Here is a 19,055-nt window from a genome sequence, read left to right on the forward strand (position 1 = left end):
AGTTTCAGATATTTACTCCAAAATTCTATTCAAATTACTAACACATTAACTTAACAAAATAGGTACGAATACCGGAAAATAAAACAGTTGAGTTATTTAAACAGTATTAATAGGTACAGGTAATTTTTTTCATCATTATTAATTTTTCAGGTAAAAAGGTTTGTTTTTAATCAACATATAGAGACAATAACCTCCTGGCGCCTGAATCGTTTTTATGTTTTGTATTTATAAGTACCTAATGTCCATTAAAATGGACAAATCTTTCTACCCCCGATAACGCCTGACCTGTTTTTAAAATTTGCAACCGTATGTGCCGGATGTCCATTCAAATGGACATTTGTTAGAAATGTTTATATTATTTATTATTGTTCCTTATCATATCTATTTTGAGGTTATAATATCATATCAAGCAAATTGAAAATAAAATATGGCCCGGCACTTAGGAGGTAAATATAAATGTCCATTGAAATGGACATTAGGCACATACGGTTGCAGTTGTTATAAACAGGTCAGGCGCTTTAGGGAGTAACACAAAATGTCCATTGAAATGGACATCAGGCGCCAGGAGGAAATTGATCATAATACAATAATAATTAGAATCTATACAAACAATTTTTCATTTTTATTTCAAATACTTAATAGGCTTACAAATAATAATAATATTAAAATCATATACATAATGGATTATTTCGAGAAAAAAAAATGGAAGATGGTAAGATCATAAATTCGTAAGAATCTATACATAAAAATAACAAGCTTATTAGTGTCAGCTTAATACACTATTGTATACATTATCAAGTTGCATGTGAATCATGCTAAATCCTAAGCATTTAAAAATGAATATATATATATTTTGATTGGTGTTCAAAAGTCTTTTGTTCAAATAGGAATTGAGCAGATGATATATTTTTTAATTTAATTATTTAGTTTATAACCTAAAATTGAAAAAGCTTATAAAATAATACTAATAAGACTTGCTGAGGGTAAAATTAGATGAAATTAATGTAATGGTAGGTATAAAAGTTTTAAAATTATTTGAACTGACATAGAAGTATAGATTTCAAAAATGGAATCAGTTAATAATGATGATCAATAGAAATGCCTTATCTTTATAATTACATTAATGATTTGGGAATTGTTTAATAATGTCATAAATTATGCTTTATCGAGGTGTGTACATTAGGTATCCATATCTGAATTTGCGAAATTGATTAAAAATTATCATATTCGTTATATACCTTGTTAAAAACACAGTTTAAACTATCAGCTATATCATAATTCATAGTATATAGATGCAACGTTTTGTTAGCAGGTTTTTTATCTTTCTTATGTATAAATAATTGTTTCATTTGTTAGGAATTGTGTATAAATTCGAACGTCACTATTATAGTCACACAATAGAAACAATCTAGAATTAATTACGCCGAGCCTAATAACAGTCACGTGTTAATCCGCTTGCAGAAAATGTGCACTATGAGACATGAGCATACTCCGATATACCTACTTATCAGATAAAACTAAGGCTTTATTTGCTGACGTATTAGCTAGCCACAAATCGTAGCTATTGGCGATGATGACGGGTAGCACTTATAGAAACACGCGTCGTGAATTCTACACGTGTCGTTAATACGATTATCTGAACAGTGCACACTGCACAGTGACAGATTTTACTACGACTCAAAAGAAAATAAATCACGGTCTTTGTACGTATGTATGACATATATATCACAAAATGTACATCAAGACAAAAGTATGTGTAGAAATAAGTAAAAATAAAAAACCGTAAATAACGGTGAAGTACACTTAAAATATTAAATACACCTATTATGTTTATATCTTCGAAATGAAACGAGTCTAATAACTAGTGAGTTTATACCTATAAAAAATATTATAGGTTAGGCTTTATTCAGTGTTTGGAAAGAACGTCGGTCATGAACGCATGTTACACGTTCACGTTCATATTTAGTGAACGATTCGCGAACATCACTCGTTTTTTTTTTCAAATTGAACGTGAACGATGTTTATATTTTAATGAATTTGAACGATTTTTAAGACGCTCAATTTATTTACCATTTACTACATTTATTATAACATTATAATTCCTATTATAAAAAAAAATTTAAAAAAATTAAATAAACGATGAATCGAACGCATTAGTGTTTTCAATAAATTCGTTCACATTCATTTGAAAAAAACACGAACGTGATCGAATTCATTTCTTGGACACATTGGCTTTATTTAAAAAGCTTAGCTGGGGTGCATAAACAATTTATTGATTTAATGGTTTACTAAAATGCAACGAACCTATCAAGGGGCCAACAAAATCAGGTTTATAAGGGATCATTGTCAGCTGACTACTGATTCGTTAAATTTTTGGTGATTATTAATGCAACCCGGCAATACTATCACTATTTACTGAATATCATATACCTACCTATATATTATTTCTGATTTGAACATACGTTTTTCTAAACAAATACTGCACAATATTCAATAATCCGCACACCAAACGATGCGTTATTGTTTCTGATTCTGACATCGCTCAATCACTTTGCGTTAAAATACCTTACTTCGTTGGGAATTACGTGAAACAAATATTCACCAACAGCCAACGTCTCTAATAGATACGCAACACCATGGGCAACCGTGTCTAATACTGGATACACATCTAATAAACGCATTTTTACTAATATAACAACCGAAAACGACTATACAGTATAAAAAATAATTACTTTTTCAAATTAATTTTCATAATTGCCTCCAGTACTTGGCCAACTGGTTATATATTATTGTATCTATATAATATTCAATTGTGGGTCGCAACAAGTATATTTAATGCACACTGAATGCAGTCTGAAAATAACCATTGGTTAATAATAAAGAATTCACTACATGCTACTGCATAATTAGATATAGGTTATTCATTATTTTTAAGGTAAATCGCAGGGTAGTGCCCCCCCCCCCCCACACTAATATTATGCATAAAAAAAGGTCATGGGAGGATCCTTTACCACCAATATACCCCCTCCGCAGTGTATACACTATATATAAGTAACAATACTAACAATAGAACTTATTAACAATTAAGTATTAAAATATACATAATACATTTATTTTAGTACATACAAACGGTGTATATTATAAAGTTGCACAATTGTCATGGCCTACGAGCTATGTAGATAATCGATAATCGTAATCACTAATCTAATATAAAAACATTTAATGACGTATGCGTATGTACGACACGAATTATCAAAATGCTGACAGGTGTCTTAACAGTAAACACTCTAAACAATATATTGGTTATTAGTTATTACCTATTATTATGAATTATAGTAAACACAATACATAATAATATCATTATTTATCTATATTATATTTGGTAGATAATAGATATTATATTCATTGCATAAATTATAAATTATTTTATGTCTGTAGCAATTATTGTTTTTATTCTTATAAAGAAGTAGGCATTATGGCATTCATATTTCATATGTATGGTGAAGGTAATTTCTGAAATTCCCGGTCGGATTTGAAAAATTATTTTTGTATTTGATAGCCCAATTCTTAAAGAAGTTTATAGGTTACACCAAAAAGAAGTTAAACAATCTCATTTTTTTCCGAGCAACGTCTGGTAATTCAGCTTCTCTGTAGGTATATTATATTTTCCATTCTTTCTAAAATATTTGTATCATGCTTTTATTAGTTTTATCTATGAGTATTAGAGAGCGGGTTAGGATAAATTAAAATAATATTTTGAATGATGATATTTTATAATTGCTTATAGTCATTACTAGGGCTCAGATGTTCATGACTTCGGTAGCATATTTTTTTCGTGCAATCAGAATTACACCGAAGTCTGATATAAATTTGATTTACGAAGTCTATATTACAAATAGACAAACTTTTTTTGCATATTTGACATTTTTGAGCATATAAATATATATATAGATAATTTCTAGATTTAGTGGCATATTTATAATAATTTAAGTATATTATAACCATAACACTTTATTATACGGACGGCTATAACTCGTTGCGGAAAGTAAAAACTAGGTAAATAACTTTAAATTTAAAGAGTTTTTAGAGAAGTATACTTTTAAAAATATCCCCAACGAATCGACCTTAAGGAAAAATTATGTAGATGATATTTTTAAAAAAACTTCAACTAAAATACAATCCGAGGTCTTTAATAGTAAAATGTTCAGGGTATCAATCGATATGAGACCGCGGATATAGACGGCCGCTATATAGCCAATGTTATTGTGGCTGTACTTGATTCTGAAGTGCCTAGTAAAGTCATGTTTGTTAACTGTGAACATTAAAAAAAAAAAAATAGTACAACAATGACTCAACTCTTTGATAGATCTATGAATTTAATTTGGCCTCAAGGAGTCGAACACAATAATGTTTTATTGTTATTTAGCGACGCCGCACCATATATGATAAAAGCCGGATCAGCGATGCATAACTTTAAACTTATTGGTATAATATTAAACTTACCATATTTAAAACGGCCATTACTTAAACCATTTATGATGTACTCAACTTACTCGGTTCTAGTCATTCAGAAAAATGTGTGATAGGAAAAAACAAAACGTTTTTGTTTTAGTATCGTGAGTTTGTACCACGCACACCTGCAATATCGGATATCGCACCATTGTGCAACCTAAACCTGTATGACTGCAGGTATAACCTACAGTACCAAACCACACAAATAACATACCGTGCGGTATACCGCTGCTAAGTGTGTGTAGTGTGCACACCTTAATGCCGCAATATATTAATGTCTAGTACCTACCAACGTCTTACACATCATTGGATTGCTTACATAATATTATAAAAGACTTATTCAACTACTGACTAGAAAAGATACAGAAATACGAAAACAAATTGAATGAGGGAGCTTTGAGTAATACAAATATATTATATTAGATTGCAGACAAAAAGTTGTGAAAAAATCAAAAAACACCAATAGAGTAGTCCCCTATATGTCCACACCAACAAATTATCTTGAAATCCCAATATAGTCAGAGGCACACATCCCCTAACCGTAAACGTTATTTAAACCGAAAACATATTATTGTTATATCGCACCCGCACGCATTTAGCTTATTTCGCTTAAAATGATATCACATTACGAGAAATTGATTTCGGCACGCGCCGCCTCCGACTTTACGATGGCTAAATAATACTCGTAAACTGGCTCGGGCGCACGCACACGATAAAATGATTTAACAATTACTGCGACCAGTGGCGCGCGTAATGGAGTCGAGTTTTTTCGTCCTTTGGCCGCTGTTATACTACTAATAATAATATATATAATACAATAACGGCTGTGGATTATCGCCGTAGAGCAGGACCCACGGCCGACGCCTGCTCGGGCACTCGATTCTAATATTATTATTATTATTATTATTATTATTATTATTGTTATACGACTTTTTATCCTCGAGAACGGGTCACCGATATAAGCCGGTGGTATATAATATGACGTGCGCGCGCAGGGAACTAACTGTGCGACGGCGCGGCGTTATCGCACTGAAGTTGGAGCGTGGCCGCCGCTCACCGCTCGATCACCATCATCGTCGTCGTCGTCCTGCGCACGTGCGGAAGTCCCTCGGTCGTATTAACCCCACTACCCCAGCCCTTGAATATAGAATTATAGTTTATAATCTATGCAGGGTGATTCACCAAGCATGATCACCCCCATTTTTTCCTGAATTCCCTCAAATTCTGATTTTTGGAAGTTTTAAATATATACTCAGAGACCATATTTTCAAATTCTTGAATATGTTTGTGCTACTTAAGGAGTGCCCTGTAATGTAGTGATACAAACTTCTGTTTTTCAAATGATAACTCCCCTCTTTTACTGTAAATTAATTAATAAATAATTTTTTTGAACATTTTGATATAGGTACCGCATTCAAAATTCGAATCAGTAGTTTCTTGGTTATTATAAAATGATTGTATTAAGGATAATAGTCCTTAAAACTGGTTTTTCATAGGTAAATATAAAATGGACGTAAAATTGGATCAAGTGTTTTTTATACTTGGACCCTGTTTCAAATTATTACTATCGATAGTTTAATATTATAATGACTACTATTTTCAAATCACCATTGCCTCCATTTTTTATAAATTCATTACGCTATGGACTTTTTATCCTTCATACACAAAGTTAAATAACTCAAAAACTACTCGTAATAATCCATAAAATATTATCTACTGTATAATTTGTAATATTGAATGAGAGGCGGGGGGGGGGGGACTTGTTTGAAAAATAGAAGTTTTTATCTCCACAGGACACTCTTTAATAATGTAGTACTGATAATCTCAAGAATTTGAAAATATGGTCTTAAAGTATATTTAAGAATTTAAAAAAATCAAATTTTAAATAACTGCATTATTGAACAAAAAAGGGGGTGAGCATGCTTGGAGAATCACCCTGTATATGTACTGCTTAGTATCGACTATCGCGAGTAGTACCTATATGTGCTCGGCTACGGGCTAAATTGCAAAAGGCAAACAACAGCTACGTCGGCAGTTAGGTTAAGTACAGACGGTTAGTGAAGAAAAAATATTTGTTGTTATCATCACTGCAATTTTGTACGTAATTATACACCAGTTATACACATATTAAACATAAAATTATGGTTTTATCTTAGTGTTTGATCTTTGATATAACAGATGCTGCAGCGTGTGCGCACTGTGCCATACGCTGTGCAATTCGGTAGGTATATAGCTGATTACTCTGTACATAATACTGTCAATACAACTGTTAATTACTTTGTACCTAAATTGTGTTAGTAATTTAGTATACAGAGTGATTCACTAGAGTTAGTTTAGAGTTAGTTTAGAGTTCGTTTAAATTTCGATCCAATCTATGATTATTAATTATACACAAAATTTAATTCTTAATTTTTTTTTTTTATAAAACTAGCCTGGCTTTTACAGGATATAGTATAATTCTAGTATAATTAGGGTGAACAGATCAATGAAAAAAAACCAGACAAACAATTATTCTATAAAAAATAATTTATTTTCATTTTTATTTATAAAATATAAATACATTAATATATTTTAATATGTCATTAAATTAATTATAGAAATTCCAATTTTTAAATTAATTATTAATTATACTAAGAGTTTTAACTTTTCACCAAAAATGTTTCAATTATTCACGTATTTAGGGGAAGGCAAGTGTACTCATGTTGCTTGGGGCGGCAAATTGTTTAGTCCATTTAAAGGTAAGTTTATCTTGACATACTATTGTTATATATAAATTGTATCAAAAAATAAATACATTTATATTATATATTTTAATTATTATTATAACCTTCGGAATTCGTTTAGTATGTGGACCTATTACTAATACTACTAATTAATTAATAATAATAAAATTACATAATTTAATGATTTTTAATTTGACTGGAAATCCTAAACAAACGCCCAATATACTGTAGGTCATGCGGTACAGTAGGCCACATAATATACTAAATGAATACCTAACCTTCTGAATTTTATCTCATTTATTTATTTGTATCCGTAATTTTGATGGAATCAGAAACTGCCTTCCTATCTTACTATTTATTTTATTGTTAATAAAATTAATTAATTAAAAAGTCCCCGACGGGTGGGAATATGTACTCGTGGACTTCAAAAAGTTATAACTTTGAAACTAAGTCCAACTAATTCTGAATGCACCGTTGTTCTTATAACATATTGAAATAAAAAAAAAATCCAAAAAATCTTTTCCAAGCTAAACTACACGTATACCACATAATAGTAGTTGAACCTTACATTTTTAAGAAAAAAATTTTTTTAGGAGGGGGGAAAATATGTTGCCCTTCAAATACTACATTGGAAGTCTACACGCTAGAGGCTCAGATACGGTCGGTACTCGGTATCCCGGGACTCGGGAGCGTCAGCTGGCTCCTCAGATCAATCAATAGCTCTTGAAGTCTGATCTGCACATATTATTATCTGGTTGACCTATCAATGTTTGATTTTCTGAGTGGCATTTAAAATAATTTCCAGTACATATTGTTTATTGACAGATGAGGCATTCAAAGATTTGTGTGCGACAATCGAAAACCACATGAGTGAATGGAAAAAATATAATCTGATAATATGTATCATCGTTGTTGTTTGCAATATTTATTATGGATGAAGGTATGGTTGCTTCAAATATTGTATAATTACCAGCTATTTGCGAACGATCTTAAAATGCTAGTGTTTTATCAAATAATGATAATTTTGAAATTCCGAAAACATCATAACACAGAGGTCGAAAAATCGTCTTCCGCTGCAGCCTTCAGGCACACCTCCCCTTATACTATCGATTAGTCCACACGGACACAGCAAATAGAATACAGTAGTTATATTGTTATATTGTTATATACTAACGTGAAAGTCAATAATTTGCATGGCTACGATCGTCGTGATGTCTTGGTAAATTTAATGACTTTTGGAGCCGATTGCATGCACAAGCAGGAAGCATAATATATTTATTGCATATAATTATAAGACCAATAATGACTAATACATTATAGTCTATGGTCATAGTATTCGGTTATTGTTTTGGTTGGTATGTTTTTACATATACATATTATGTTTATGTACCTATATATTATTATAGGCACTGCGCCAAGATCACGGTTAACGAAAAAACTAATAACCGTAGCCGCAGTAAAAATATCAATAATAAACATAAGATTTAATAGTTACAGGAGCTATAAGTCTTATAGTTAACCAAGTTCAAAATAAGCCGTTAAGACAAAAGCTGCCAAACCCCGCATAATGAGCATCACTAAAGTTTAGCAGTCATCAAAGGGTCCACAAGAAGTCCTGTAAAATCAAAGTTAAAAATAAACGATAGAGCAAAATCTCATCATTAAAACTAAAATGTGTAAAATATATTTTTTTAACTGTATAGGTTCGCTTATATTTAGATGCTGTTGGGTGTGACTCTGTCAGTGACCTAGATATTAATAATTTTATAGTGAAGTCAGAAGTGTCTAAATTAACTTTAGAATTAACTTCCAGCTGTTGAAATAAAATAGTTGTTTATCAAGTAAAAAAAAGGTTTATAAATGAAATTGTACAAGTTGTGTGGAGTGAAGGTGCTCATCAGGACTCAAGTATTCAACGGCCAAGACCTATGGTACATCTAAAAATACTGTACTGCGGACTCACTTTTAAACATGGTGTCTTCTCTTTTCCTAGACCAGAGGTCTAACAATTTAGCCAACGCCCTTCTTGTTGTTTTCGTAGGTGAACGCTGTTTTCGTAAATGCGTATAGCTAGATCGTAATTCGCATTTGAGTGGCACTTATAATAAATTATAGTATGCGAGATTTGGAGAGGCACTATTTTTATGACCTATTACGCTATTCGATACATTTGATTGATCGAAGCCACCAATTACTACGACTAAATAAATCCTTCTATTATATTATATAGGTATACATATTAAATTATTAACATAAAAAATACTATAATATATAATCGCGATCCCAATTTATTATTATGTTACAAAAACATGTTGTTGTTTTAATAATAACCCTGGGATGTCATTTAATCATGTTAGTATAGATATGGTTTTTAGGAATCCATGAGTCCATAACAATGCAAATATAAAATATCATTATCGAAAATAAGCTGATTAAATAATTCTCTCTCTATATTTATTACATAGCCAGATTACTGAATCTGTTTTGGGTCATAGAATACCTGATGTATGTTTTGAATTTTGATTCTTCTTTATACATGAATTATTAGTACATACTACATATACAAATATTATAAATGTAATGTACCTTTTACCTGCGATACAACGTGATTCACCAAACATGCTCACCCTAATTTTTCCATTTAATAATGAATTTTTTCAAATTCTTATTTTTGTAATTTTTTTAATGTACTTAAATTTTAAGATCATATTTTTAAATTCTTGAATTTTTTGTACTACTATTTTAGGAATGCCTTGTGACGTAACAAACTCTTATGTTGTTCAAATGAGAACACTTATTTTTTACTGTAATTAATTTAGTAGATAATTTGTTCGTACATAATTCAAAATTCAGCGAGTAGCTTTTCAGTTATTAAAATGTTTTTACAAAAATATAATATGTAATATTGGATGTATTAGTGTTTATTATAGGTACCTTCTTGGACCATTTTTACAAATTATAAAATATGCTAATTGACAATTCGTATTAGTTACTATAATTTTCAAATCACCATGGCCATTATATCTTTCAAACCTATTATCATGGACCAATTATTTTTTGTTAGTAATTCAAAAACTACTCTTTCAACTTTTAATTTTAATACGTCAACGTGTTCAGAAAAATGATCTACCTACTAAGTAATTTACAGTAGAAAATGGGGATTCTCTTTGAAAAATAGAAGTTCGTGTCTCCGTAAAACACCCTTGAGTAGTATGAAAAATCTCATGAATTTGAAAATATGGTCTACATAAGTATGTTTAAGTATTCAAAACATTCGAACTCGAATAAATTCATTATTCATTGTTAATATATCAGACGGCCATGTGATAACACAATTACTTCATACTTCATAATGAGGCTTACTTTCATTATTTTGCTTATGGTCATATTATATTACCTACCCTATTCTTTGCTATAGCATATTGCACCTATTTCTATACAGTTATATTATTTATAGGCATACCGCAAACCTATATCTACCTATTATTTCACTTCGATTATTTCACCCACTGAGATATAAACAGTAATATAATACATGAAGTGTGATCTCGTGTATAGGTATGTGGTCATGTAGGTAGGTACTTGTACTTAGTCACATATATATACCTATTAAATATACATATGTATATAGTCCATAAAATAAATATAAATCTAACTGACTCAGTTTATACTCTATGCACTTATACAATTATCAAATATTCAAATCCCAAGTAAATATAATAATCTATGAAGTATGAACTCTGCATCATATATTTTATTGTCTAGAGTACATAATACCATAATAATATCAAATATGCAGCTAATATACATTATATTTACTATACTTTTATAAGTACCTATAGGTTATCGGGGTTATATAAACTGAATACGCGAGTAAATCTTATTGGATCTATATTATGTAAAATCGTATGATGCATAATGTATTATAAGTACAGGGTACTTGATATTATGTGAATCTTAATTCTTCAAGTGCTATACCTACGACGTCTTTAACTAGGTATGCCATTTGCGTATTAATGCATGTATTATGTACCTAACCTATCTACTTTTACAGTTATACAATATTTCTCCTATAAAGGGGTATCTCGTCTTTTGTTATGTCACACTTATATAAATATATAATGTTGGTAACCTATGAGCTAATAAGTATTTAGTAGTATTTAATTTTAATCAGATTCGTTTTTTTTATTTAGTAACTTAAAATTAGAATATTTTAATCTACAGAATATGACGTGAAGGTATTTTACTGTCGTCATCATTTTTATATTACGTACCCAAGTACACATTAGGCTCGATACTTTACCACCCTAGTATAAATATTTTAGTACAGTTTTTTTTTAAAGTAATACTGTACTTGGTTATATATTATAACCGCCCCCATTTTCATAGGTAAGTCGTAATTGACAAATTGTTTGATTTTAGAATTTAAAAAAAATGTGTTCGTAAATTTGAAAATACAGTTTATTTTATAATATGGGAGTTGCAGACTTATTTATAATACTGAAAAAATAATTTTTAATGAATGAATGAAAGTAATTATTTTAGTTAAAAAATAAACAGAAAATTACAATAGAACATTTTTTATTTTTCAAACTTTTTATGGATAGCTATAATCCAAATCCAATAACAATCACTCAATACTACTAATTAATGTTTTATTGATAATATATTTTTATTTTTCAAAATGTCCACCTTCAACTTCCACCCACAAGTAAATTCCATAGGCCTTATCTCAATATTATATAAATAATAGTAACTTAATTGTTTTAAAATATTAAACTTTTTTGGCATTATTTTGTTAGTAAATTAAAAAGGAGGCAATTATATATATTGACATATTGCGATAATCATTAACATTAGTACAGGTATCAAAAAAATTGCACTAAGAGAATCAAGAACTAGTTATTGTTATCTATTGACTTTTGGATCAATATTAACACACGTATATAATATAGGCGTACCTACAGAATAGGGATAGATGGGTCCATATAGGTACATTTAAAATATTTTCACAGTGACCTTAATTCTCAATATACCTAAAAAAAACATATAAATTGTTGAAATTGTATAAAATCTTCGAATCTTATCCTATAATAATAAAAATATATCGAAGAACTTAATATGAATATGAAATGAACTAAATTTTAGGTTATTCGTTATACCTATTACCTAGTGTCTATACAGTTCATATGCCACCACTGGGCACTCCTTACATGTATAAATATATAAGTATTTTAAAATATGTTCCTTAAGTAAAATACTTGGACATTTTAAAATCAGAATATGAATGAATTAATTATTATTAAAGGAAAAAATAAGGGTGGAAGAAACTATGATTAGTGATTCAATTTATCAATCTTTATAATTTATATAATACTTATACTTATTTGCAATATCGGTTACATAGCCGGTAGCCACTGTCCAGGGGTTAGGTTTCATCTTAAACATCCCATAATATTATAACATAATATATGAAACTGAAAACACTTCTCAAATGTAATCAAGTTTAAAGATCTTATATTTATACATACCATATATCCCATCCTTGTGGCCTCGTACATAAGTATATATGACAATATGATGACATAATTTAGTAATTATCTCTATATTATGTACACAAATAACAAATTTACAATAAATGATTAGTAATAACTTATAAGTTTATAAATAGTTACCATTATCGCAAAAAAAAAAAACAGTACAATATATTATTATCAACTGTTAAGTATCATGGCTGTGTATGGGGTGAACATTGTGGGTGGTATGTATTTTAAGGGTGGGAGATTGGTATTAACCACTGGTTGGTTATTGAAATATAAGAGGGCGTTGACAACTTGCATCCCCTAACTTTTTCAAGAAGCATTTCCACCCTTCAATGAAATACTTAATACTTGTTTCCTAAAGTGCGTTGTAGAAAGAAGTGCATTGTGCAATAAGTATTATTATATTGTAATATTTTTATTTGGGTAAGTTTAATTGTAAATTTTTTTTATTAATTTATAAAATAAAAATAGGTTCAGCAAACTGCCTATTATCAAATCTGAATCAGAATAAAATATTCATTTTATAAATGTTGCAAAAAAACTTAATAAGACTTATAGGTAGTTCACTATTTTGGTACCTATCCGAATTAATCTGTGAAATATTCATGTGCAAATATCTATTAGAAAAAAAATCAACCTTGAATTGAATGTAATAATTATGTTGTTATCAATTACATTTTAAACAATAAGTATTTTGTGTTAATACATACGGGTATAGTCTATGGATAAAGATATACTAAAACTTTGTTGAGTTTTCGTTTCTTGACTTACACAGCAGTCAGCCCAAGTGAGTGTTCTAGAAAATTACTGTTAAAAAATATAAAATTAACATTAAAATAATGTTAATAATTAACATCATTAGAGTTAGACTTGGTATTTTAAATATTTAAGCTTATTATACTTAGATTTAGAGTTTTAAATTTTATAAATGTCCTTCCAAAAAAATATATTATATAAGCTTGGTTAGATTCTATGCCTCTATGCCGTACATTATAGGTGTTGTAAGGGTCACTGACCACTGTAATGGGTGTGTCAAATTTTAATACAATGATATACAATCATTGTATACAAAAAATAATTCTAAGCGAACACTGTCGTCAGCATATATTACTAAGTATATTTTATGATATCATTCCTATTAAAGTAATTTTTTTATTATTAGACATTAGTAATAAAGATAGTGAAATTAATTTTTCAGAAAAAATTGCATTTGGAAATGTCAGTGTGTGTAAAAAACTATTTAGACTCTGTTAATTTAGTTTTTTAGACTCTCTAGTTTCAAGTGCCCACAACTAATATTTTTGAATTACAACGAAATAACTAAAGTCGTTATTTTTCGTCCAAATATCTAATTTTTTCATGTACTACGTGCTTAAATAAAACGATAAAATAAACATTTGGTAGACATTGGAATTACAACAAAATAATAAATTATAATAAATTGTTAATTTAAGGGTGAATATCCAATATCGTAAATATTGGAACTTAAAAGTTTTGTTAAAGATAGAAAAACTTTGAGGAATCTTGTATTAAATTTGAGTAACAAGCCATACTTTATCCCTTAATTTTTCAGAGGGTTTCTTGACGCTTTTGAAAACCACTAGGAATTTTTACTTTTCACTTAAGTAGAAAGTACCAACTAGATTCATTTTCCTTCCAAAAAAAGACGCCGAAGTAGAAAATCGAAGCATTTTTGCTGCCCCAAAATAGGTGATTAACAGACACACACAAAAACAAAAGAAACACATAATTGTAAAACTAATATAATATCATTCCGCTCAGAATCTAAAAAAAGTTTGTACCTATTTGCAATTGTTAACTGTATAATATATAATTGTGTAATAATAGCAGGTATACCTGTAAATAATATGTGTTCAATATTTTATTACACCAAAGTACTTAAATAAAGTTGTATTGTATTGTTTTAATTTCACACTTATCAATTATTTATTTAGTAGGAAATTAAAAAAAAAAACTTTAGATATAGTTGAAATATTTTTCGCAAAACTTTTTTCTTTGAGTTTTGAAAATTAAATACTTTTTTAACTTTTATCATTAATAAGTTTAGTTTATAAACTGATCATATATATTTATAGGCCAAGTCTTGGTATTCACATACAAAAAAACATAATTGTACACATTTCCCAGTTTTTCTTGTTAAATTATATTGCAATCGACATTTTTTAGATTTATGTATAGCCGATTTCAGTAATTCATAAGAAATTTTTTTTCTTTATAGAGATTTTAACATTAAAATATTGTGTCTCGGTAATATTAACAATTTAACATACTCATTAACACATTAAATGGTTGGATACTTAGATGTAAATATCATACTAAATCTTAATAAATTTACTAAAAAAAATGTGACCTAACCTCCAGAAGTTTTAAAAGAAACAACAAACATTGAAATGCTAAAATTTTCATACCATATAGATACCAAAAACAATACAATTATATTTATTTTAAGATAAAAATATATGAGTTACTGACGATATTCAACTAACATTTTGTGCTTTAGTATGTTTAGATTTATTTAAGTTTTTCAATCATGCCAAAAAATCAACAAACCCAACAAATATTGAACGATACAAGAGATGATTCGTCTTCATCTCGGGTCGTCATGCTGTTCGGATCAGACGAAGAATGTGACTTAACTTCAGACGACTTAACTTCCGGCGATGAAGATGTGTTGTCTATAAATCAATTGACTGGGGTCCGACGGTTCCCAGTACCAGATTCCCGAAAACCGTGTACCGTAACCAATTCCCGGGAACGCTGGCGCCAACACAACGTCACCGGTGCCTTTGCAGAACTTCGTAAATTGGTACCCACTCACCCACACGATAAAAAATTATCAAAGAATGAAATTTTAAGGATGGCTATCAAGTATGTGGTATAATATAAATAATAATGTACCTTTATATCTTTTATTATTATTACCTACACTTTGCGTACAATAATAGTGTTATGTACCTAGTATGTTAATTAATTGCAAAGGCAGTAGCACCGATTCAAAATTGAATGCAGATATTCTTACAGTGCAGTATTTTTTAACTTCATATTTATGAGTTATGACTATAATTGTTCATTAACCTTGGTTTACAACAATTTTCTTTTAGAAATTCGAAAACAGCCAATTTGTATCTTGTATGTAGAGATAGGTATTTACTATATATTATAAATTTATAAAATAGGGAAAAACCATTTATGAAATCAGTTGAATACTGAAAGAATGCAAACATCTTATATTTCCCGGGTTCTTTCCCGCGAACAGTGGGTAACAGTTTTTGCTTTGATTTACATATTTTGTAAGACAGAGATAACAAGTAGTGTTCTTTTAATTTAAATATTTTAATAGCCAAAAAACTGCATCTCAAATGCACTTAATTAAAACATCATTCGAGTTTAAAAAAAAATTGTCCACTAAATAAAATCAATTACACTAAAATAGGTGGTTTCTCATTTTAAAAACATAAGTTTCTATCGCCACAGGACACTCCTTAGTAAAGAAAATCTCGAGAATTTGAAAATGTGGTCTTTAAATAAAATACAATCTAACCTTTAAAAAAGCGGGTAGGTGGATGTCACTTTGCTGTACATTGTATACGAAAAACGATTTTGAGCAGAGACGGTATGTCAGTTTAGGATATTTTATATTGTTATTACTTATATTATTAATATGGTAGCCGGTAAGTTCAATAAATTATTCTTAAATTATCAGTGCTGCTGGAAAAATATTTAGCATAACTATGAAAAATTGGGCTATTTTGGAACCAAATGATAAACGTTATTCTTTGTGTTAGTATGCAATCTTATCCAAATTTGAACTTAAAATGTCTAAAAAATAACTATTCATATATTTTTTAGATTTTTTTTATTTGAGGAAAAAAATGCTTAAGTGGAACTTTGTTTTAAATTTTCAATCCTTAGCTATAGACATTTTTTACATTTTTAAGTACAAAAACATTTTCAATTTTCATTTTGATAAATATTGTAAAAATTTCAACTTCAAACGCTCATAAAAATGTAATTTAACTTTCCGGTAAATATTTTTTTTTTCGATAAAGGTAAACAAACTTATATGAAATCTTGAATTAAATTCTTAAATCTTAGATATAAATAGAAACATTTTTATGAATTTCTAACTAAGTATAATTTGCTAACTTTCATGATTGAATTTGAACTTTCAATATCAAACACTCATCAAACATTTTTGTTTATTTACACTCGATTTTTTTTTAATTTCCATTAACAAAATATGTTGAAAATTGTATGGTGTATAGAAAATACTTAAGCAAATATTCAGTGAATATCGAAGCACTTTCACTGCAAGAAACCGTAATAACAATAAAACGATAAAAATTGATCTAATTAAATATAAAAACACACATCATTGTAAAATCAATACATTCACTTCGCTCAGAATTTAAAATCAGAATATTTGAATAAAATGTATTATTAAATGAAAAATAGTGAAGAGCTTGCAGGTGTATGCACCTTTCCTGGTGAATGATTTTACTTTTAAATAAATATATAATATATTATGCAGAGCCGTATACACGAGGGGGATTATGGTTCAAACCCATTCCTGTACAACATGCAAATTATTTAAATGTGTTAACAAACATTTAAAATTACCAAAATATATTTAAGTTTTTTTTTAAATATAATGACCACCTCCCCCCCCCTCACTTATTAAATTCGTATTCGCCGTCTAAAGCACTGAATAATGTAAGGCTATAACATTATTATTAAAATATATTTTTCTGATGTACATTTGTTAGAATGCAGTTTGAACAAGTGTATAATATTTGATATTGATATGCCACTTAAACATTTAAAATGTATTTATTAATAACACTGTTCATGATTATTATACAGGTACATTCGCCTTTTAAGTGGTGTCCTCGAATGGCAAGAGAATCAACAAGATTTCAGCAATAATAATGAAGACTGCATGGACAACAATGTGTATTTATAATTATAATTTGTATGGCAAAAGAAAATATTAGGTACATCATTAGATACTTTACTATAATAATGCGACATGATAATATAGGTAATTTAAATACGCCTAGGCGAAAAGACGCACGGAAATAAATGTCCTTGCGACTATGTTTGGACTGCATAATTAATTTTTATGTTCTAAAAATCAAAGATTTAAGCCGTACGCCATAGCCGGTAGGACGTAGGTAGATTAGCCATATAGAAGTATTCTTACATATAAATTATAACAGTTACAACATAATACCTTTGTTACCTCGACTTAAAGTTACACCTACTCTCAATGTTTATGATTAATTAATTAATATTAAGTGCTGGAGGTCGCTACCAGGTAACACCTCCAATCCTCAAATAAATTATCAATATATTTATTATTGACATTGTCATTTTTTTTCTCCCTTTCTTTTTTCATTGTTATTTCTGTCACTTATAGGGTGTTACCACTGGGTATCTTCCCTAATCTTATTATTCATATCATTCTTACTTGTCATCCATCAAACCTACTTATTATACTAAGAACATGTATAGATTGTAGATTACTTCAAATAAATAGGTAAAAAAAAAAATTAAAAATGTTTAGAATTTTAGATGTTAATTGAAGAATGGTTATATCACATATATCACAGAACCATAAGTTGAAATACTCGTTTTAGTGAATATTATACCTATCAATAAATTATATTTGTTTGCCCACCTATTAAGTTTAATTAAAAATATTGACACATTGACTGCTTTTAGCTAAGCATAATTTACTTAATTTATATTTTTTAGTACCTACATAATTATAACTTATAAGCATTAGGTACATTTATGTGGGTAAAAGTTGCTTTTTTATTGTTGTATAGATTTTAAATAAATGTAAAAATTAATATTAGGTACATTTAGTAAAAAAATCTTAACTTGTAAAATTGTCTTAGAACGATAAAAAATATCAGATAAAATCAAACATTGAAAAACTTAATAATAAGTTTAAACGTAGGAGTAGTAGTGTTCAAACAGATCCTCCTCTGCTGTTGGTTTAAACGAAAAAAAGGTGTTTTTTCTTGCGAAGAATTCTCATTTCACATCCAATGGGCAATGGCCAACGTATAATTTTAAAGGTAATCAAAATCTCACATAATCCAGCCAAGGATATAAGATTGTAACATTAACACAAGCGACAATTAGGGTTTTGCAAGGAATCTTGAATTTTAAGTTGATTATGACACACTCAATTTAGACCAATGTTGTATTTACTAGTTATTTTACTTAATAATAAGCTTTTGGTTGA

General features: G+C 28.9%; 1 protein-coding gene and 1 long non-coding RNA gene across 4 annotated transcripts; one reads left to right on the forward strand and one right to left on the reverse strand.

Annotated features, from left to right (window-relative positions):
* The first annotated feature begins 7,157 nt into the window (after positions 1–7,157).
* On the forward strand, positions 7,158–18,171 carry LOC111033266 (T-cell acute lymphocytic leukemia protein 1-like). Of its 3 annotated transcripts, none has more exons than XM_022313938.1 (3): positions 7,158–7,250; positions 15,300–15,667; positions 17,663–18,171. In XM_022313938.1, exons 2-3 carry the CDS (start codon positions 15,330–15,332, stop codon positions 17,760–17,762), a joined length of 438 nt encoding a protein of 145 aa, XP_022169630.1. In that variant the 5' UTR covers positions 7,158–7,250; positions 15,300–15,329; the 3' UTR covers positions 17,763–18,171. The 3 variants fall into 3 exon arrangements, with proteins under 3 accessions (XP_022169630.1, XP_022169628.1, XP_022169629.1); XM_022313936.1 differs by lacking the exon at positions 7,158–7,250 and adding an exon at positions 13,121–13,201; XM_022313937.1 differs by lacking the exon at positions 7,158–7,250 and adding an exon at positions 13,275–13,565.
* LOC111033268 lies at positions 8,695–9,382 on the reverse strand. Its single transcript, XR_002604390.1, has 2 exons — positions 9,199–9,382; positions 8,695–8,850 (listed from the first exon to the last, which is right to left on the reverse strand). It is a non-coding gene; the product is annotated as an uncharacterized LOC111033268 (long non-coding RNA).
* Positions 18,172–19,055: the final 884 nt, after the last annotated feature.

This window comes from Myzus persicae, unplaced genomic scaffold (genome assembly GCF_001856785.1).
Source record: "Myzus persicae strain clone G006 unplaced genomic scaffold, MPER_G0061.0, whole genome shotgun sequence".
Classification (NCBI taxonomy): domain Eukaryota; kingdom Metazoa; phylum Arthropoda; class Insecta; order Hemiptera; family Aphididae; genus Myzus; species Myzus persicae.

Coding starts and splice junctions, on each gene's coding strand:
- LOC111033266 (XM_022313938.1), top strand. CDS start 15,330: ATGCCAAAAAATCAACAAACCCAACAAATATTGAACGATACAAGAGAT. Junction 15,668..17,662: donor ATTTTAAGGATGGCTATCAA/GTATGTGGTATA, acceptor ATTATTATACAG/GTACATTCGCCTTTTAAGTG.